This window comes from Neltuma alba, unplaced genomic scaffold (assembly GCF_004799145.2).
Source record: "Neltuma alba isolate B1F8T4 unplaced genomic scaffold, ASM479914v2 tig00011557_pilon, whole genome shotgun sequence".
Classification (NCBI taxonomy): domain Eukaryota; kingdom Viridiplantae; phylum Streptophyta; class Magnoliopsida; order Fabales; family Fabaceae; genus Neltuma; species Neltuma alba.
Genome location: NW_021636216.1, coordinates 21,867 through 26,471, shown reverse-complemented (window position 1 = coordinate 26,471; position 4,605 = coordinate 21,867). Strand labels below are relative to the sequence as shown.

Below are 4,605 nucleotides of genomic sequence, written 5' to 3'. Positions count from 1 at the left end.
CTTCAGGTAATTCCGCGAAAGGGAGGAGCGAGGAGAGCGTCGAGACGTTGGGAACCTCTGAAGCTTGAAACCCTACTTCATTGCTCTCCTCATCGTTCTTCAACGTCCAGGCTGCCGTCGCGGGTGGTCGTGTGTCGTCCGTCCGTCCGCCTTCCTTCTTTCTTTCGTTTCCCTCAAGGTTTCGAGTTGCTGTCTTTTTCTCCTTCCCTGTCCGCTGTTCTAGTCTCTTCTTCCTTCATCTATATATTTGGGAAGTTAGCGATTCAAGGTTGATCCTTCTTCGCTTGCTGAGGTTGTGGTGTGTGATTGAAGCTTGGGTTTTGCTGATCGTGCGAAGTCTTCCTCCTTCTCTGTGCTACTGAGGGCGTGTGAGTGTGGGTATGCCTAGGCTCCTCTCTCCTCGAGTTTTATGATTACCATATTGTTCGTGGGTTGCTAGATGCCTGGGTTGCTGTTGAATGCTTTGAGTTTTGCATATTATTTTGTTTAAAAGTTGTTTGTATGGCTGTTTTTGTGTCCTTTTCGTTTCTGTTGGTGGGTGATATTAATTTTAAATGGTTTTTATATCTGAATGGTATGTGGTGCTGAAGTATTGGACCAATGAATTGAGGTTGTGGGAGTTGTTTAAGTGATTTTAAATGTTACGTTTGAGCTGTTCGTTAATTTCGGTAGGAAAAAGGAATTGATGGTGTGATGGGATGAGTTTGTAGATGGTATTAGAGGCAAGGAGTTTCCATTTTGAGACTTGGAAGATTACCTATGATGCTTATGTGTGTGTGTTGTGGTTTTATGCATTCTGAATTAAACTCCGGGCATATCTTTTACATGCATATGTAAGCAAAAGAAATTCTTTCTTGTTTCTAAACTTCTTGTGAACATAGAATTTTGGATGGCTATATAATTATACATGCATATATTTGTATAGGTATGTGAGGTATAAGTACTACTGTATTGAGTGATTCATGAAATTCAACATTGTTGCGTGGGGTTTAAGTTATGGAAAAAGGGGTTTTTATATATATATATATATTATAAATTTCTACAAGATTACAATTTAAATGACAGTGATGTTATTTGTATGTTGGGGGATTAAGGTTGAATCATGTTTGAAGGCTATTGAATAGTCTAGAGTGTAGCTGTTGGGATTACCGGGTGAGTAAATAACTGCATTTCATTATCGTGATCAAAGAACCTGACTCTCACTAACGCCGTGGTTTCTTCTTTGTCATGCTGTCCTAAGCAATTTCAGTACTAAATTGCTAAGAAATTGTATTTTTCCCTTTTCTTTTACTCTGTCTTGTGTGGACGGCATGTTTTGCTTGGGCGAGTTTCTCGTTTGATTTCCTAATCCATTGGACTAGTCAATTCCCCGTCCAAAATCTTTTATCTGTTTGATCCATGACTGCATATCTTGTGACAATCATAATTCATGAGGCTGGAATTTGAGTTTAAGTGGCTAACCTGTAGCTATAATCTCCTTTGTTGATACTGTAACTTACTTTAGCTCCAATTTTTCTTGGTGTTTTCAGCCTCCCATTGTGTTGTAACATCTATTAGGTTCATTAATAATACCAATCCAATGGATGAGAGAGTTGGAAAGAAAAGATCCAAGTTTAACAGGAGCAAGGTCTCTATGGATGTGCAAGCAAATGATGAAGAGGATCTGGGACATATTCTTAAGGTGGAAACGGATATAGAAAATAAGCAGAAGCATAAGGATGAAAAGAGCAAATGCAGAACTGATGAAGTGTTGAATTTGATCAAAGTTGTTGAGGAAAATTGTGCAGGTATAGCTGGTAGGGGACGAAATTGTTCAAGTGCAGGGGATGCCACATTTATGAGAATTACAGAAGAGAACAGTAAAAGTAACAGGAAGAAACGGAAGGAGGGAAAAGATAATGATGAAATAATCAATGGTATCATTGATCGTGATAATGAAATGCAGTTCTTAGATGACAAGCAAGAAAGGAAAACAAAGAAAAGAAAACATTGCAATGATTCCATCCCTGAAATGCAAGTTTTTGCTTTGAAATTGAGAGGTGAAAACAATGGAACAGAGGCTATTGGGTTGAAAAGCAATGAAGCTGGATCATCTTTAGCCGGAGCCAAGACGATAGATGCTAATACAGATTCTGTTGTCATGAACAATGATGATCAAGGGAAGAAGATTAAGAAGAAGTTAAAGGAGAAGAAGAAACTAACCAGCAAAAGCAAAAGAACAGAAGATGATGAATTCAAAAGCAATGGTGGTGATCAAGCTTTAGCTGAAAGTGATGAAGGTGATCCCAATTTAGAGAAAAGCAATATGGGGGATGCTGTTGAGCATGCCAGTTTTACCAAAGGTGATGATCAAGGCGAGAAGAAGAAGAAGAAAATGAAAAAGAAGAAGAGCAAGGAAGATAAAGTTAAGTTTTCTGATCAAGCTTTAGCTGAAAGTGATGAAGGTGATCCCAATTTGGCAAAACACAATATGGGGGATGCCGTTGAACATGCTAGTTTTATCAAAGGTGGTGATCAAGATGAGAAGAAGAAGAAAATGAAAAAGAATAAGAAGAGCAAGGAAGATAAACGGGTTAAGTTTTCTGATCAAGCTTTAGCTGAAAGCGATGAAGGTGATCCCGATGTAGCAAAACACAATGTGGGGGATGCTGCTGAACATGCTAGTTTTACCAAAGGTGACGATCAAGGCAAGAAGAAGAAAAAAATGAAAAAGAAGAAGAAAAGCAAGAAAGATAAGCGAGTTAAGTTTTCTGAACAAGTGGAGGTTTTCAATGATCACTTAGTACAAGGGAAAAGGTTTACACCAGAGGAAGATGAGAAGATTATAGAGGCTATTTACAACTATATATATTCTCATGGGTTGGGTGATCGTGATCAAGGGGTGGACATGATTCTCCATTGCTCATCTTATCCTAAGATTAGAGGTTGTTGGAAGGAAATTGCATCAGCTTTACCTCACCGGCCTCTAGAAAGCGTATATCATCGTGGTCATATTTTGTTTGAAAGGGATGACTCTCGTAAATGGACTCCTGAAGAGTTAGAAATCGTACGAAATTTCCATAAAAAGCATGGATCTAACTGGAAAATGTTGGCTGACGCAATGGGGAAACATCGGTTTCATGTAAAGGATGCATGGCGTAGGATAAAATTGGGAAATATCAATAGAGGAAATTGGTCACAAGAGGAGTATCAAAAATTATTTGATTTAGTAAATGCTGATCTATGTCTGAGGGCTTTAGAGGACAAAAGAAAACAAAAACATGGTATGCTACGGGATAATATATGCTGGGAGGCAATTGGTGATAAGGTGGCAACTAGAACCAGTCAACTTTGCTGTATGAAGTGGTATGAAAAATTAACATCTCCTCTTGTCGCTGAAGGTGAATGGGCTGATACTGATGACTATCGCCTGCTCAATGCTTTATATACATTGGATGCCTGCTGCATGGAGGAGGTGGAGTGGGATTATTTGCTTGAGCATAGGTCTGGTGATGTATGTAGAAAACGATGGAATCAAATGGTCCAGCATATTGGGGAGCATGGGAACAAGTCATTTTCTGAGCAAGTAGAAATTCTTTCCAAGAGATATCGTCCTGACTTAGTGGAAGCAAGAGAAGCCTTTGATAACAAGCCTGTGATCCCTTGAGGAATTTGTCCAGTTGTGTTGTCTCTTTGAAATATGCTGATCTCTTATCACAGGGTAGATTGTAGTTACGATTTTGTGAGGTTCAAATCTGTTTTGAATTTCAGTTGCTGGAATTTGTAACAGTATGTGGCATCTTATACGAGTTTGCTTTGATAAAATCTGGATCCCCTGCTAACTGTTTGGAAGGGATTCTGTTTCTCATTGGGATGCATGTGGCAAGCAGTTTCTTTTCAATGTAGCCTTGCAAGAAATTATTTGAAGGTCAAGGTGCAACTAGCATCTCAAAGTATTTTCATAGTATGTTTTAGGTATGACGTATTTTTTTGGCCCTAGTATTGGATACCCCAAAAACCACTTTTGCATGCTGGACGCATTTGAAAAAAAATACTTTGAGATGCTGAATACACAAAAAAAACACTTCATGGTTCTGGACGCACTTAAAAAGTTATTTTAGGATGCTGAGTACACCACAAAATACTGTATGGTGTTGGATGCATCCAAGAAAATATTTCAACATGCTAGATGTTATTTAACTTTTTATTTTTTACGAGCTTTTGTTTATTAGTCTACAGCCAGACAATTATTTATTAAGAGGATGTTTGCAAGTTCACCGGGTTAGAACTTTGAAGGATTTGTTTTTTTCTCAAAAAAAAGTACTGAGTCTTGATCAGATATGGTAAAGTCATGATTTTACAATTGCCCGACAGATTCCTTGACAATAATTCTATTGACAAGAGTTTTGTTTGGAACAATTAAACTTGTCTGGGTTTGCTGTCTTAGTGGATGTTTGGAGGCCATCAAGTTCTATCGGAACTATTTCGATCCCTGCAAGATTGATGTGTGAATTTTTACTTTCTCCGTATAAGAAACATTTCTTTAAAAAGACATTATTTTTTTTACTTTTAATTAATTACATGTCTGTCTCTGTTTTTTTCCCTCACTCATTCTCTCCCATTTTC

The 4,605-nt window shown here is 38.0% G+C and overlaps 1 protein-coding gene across 2 annotated transcripts; it reads left to right on the top strand.

Moving 5' to 3' along the window:
* Positions 1 to 3,847, top strand: LOC114714955 (DNA-binding protein REB1-like). Of its 2 annotated transcripts, none has more exons than XM_028899753.1 (2): positions 1 to 374; positions 1,530 to 3,847. In XM_028899753.1, the coding sequence occupies exon 2, from the start codon at positions 1,580 to 1,582 to the stop codon at positions 3,644 to 3,646; it is 2,067 nt and encodes a 688-aa protein (XP_028755586.1). In that variant the 5' UTR covers positions 1 to 374; positions 1,530 to 1,579; the 3' UTR covers positions 3,647 to 3,847. The 2 variants fall into 2 exon arrangements, with proteins under 2 accessions (XP_028755586.1, XP_028755585.1); XM_028899752.1 differs by having other exon boundaries at positions 1 to 378.
* Positions 3,848 to 4,605: the final 758 nt, after the last annotated feature.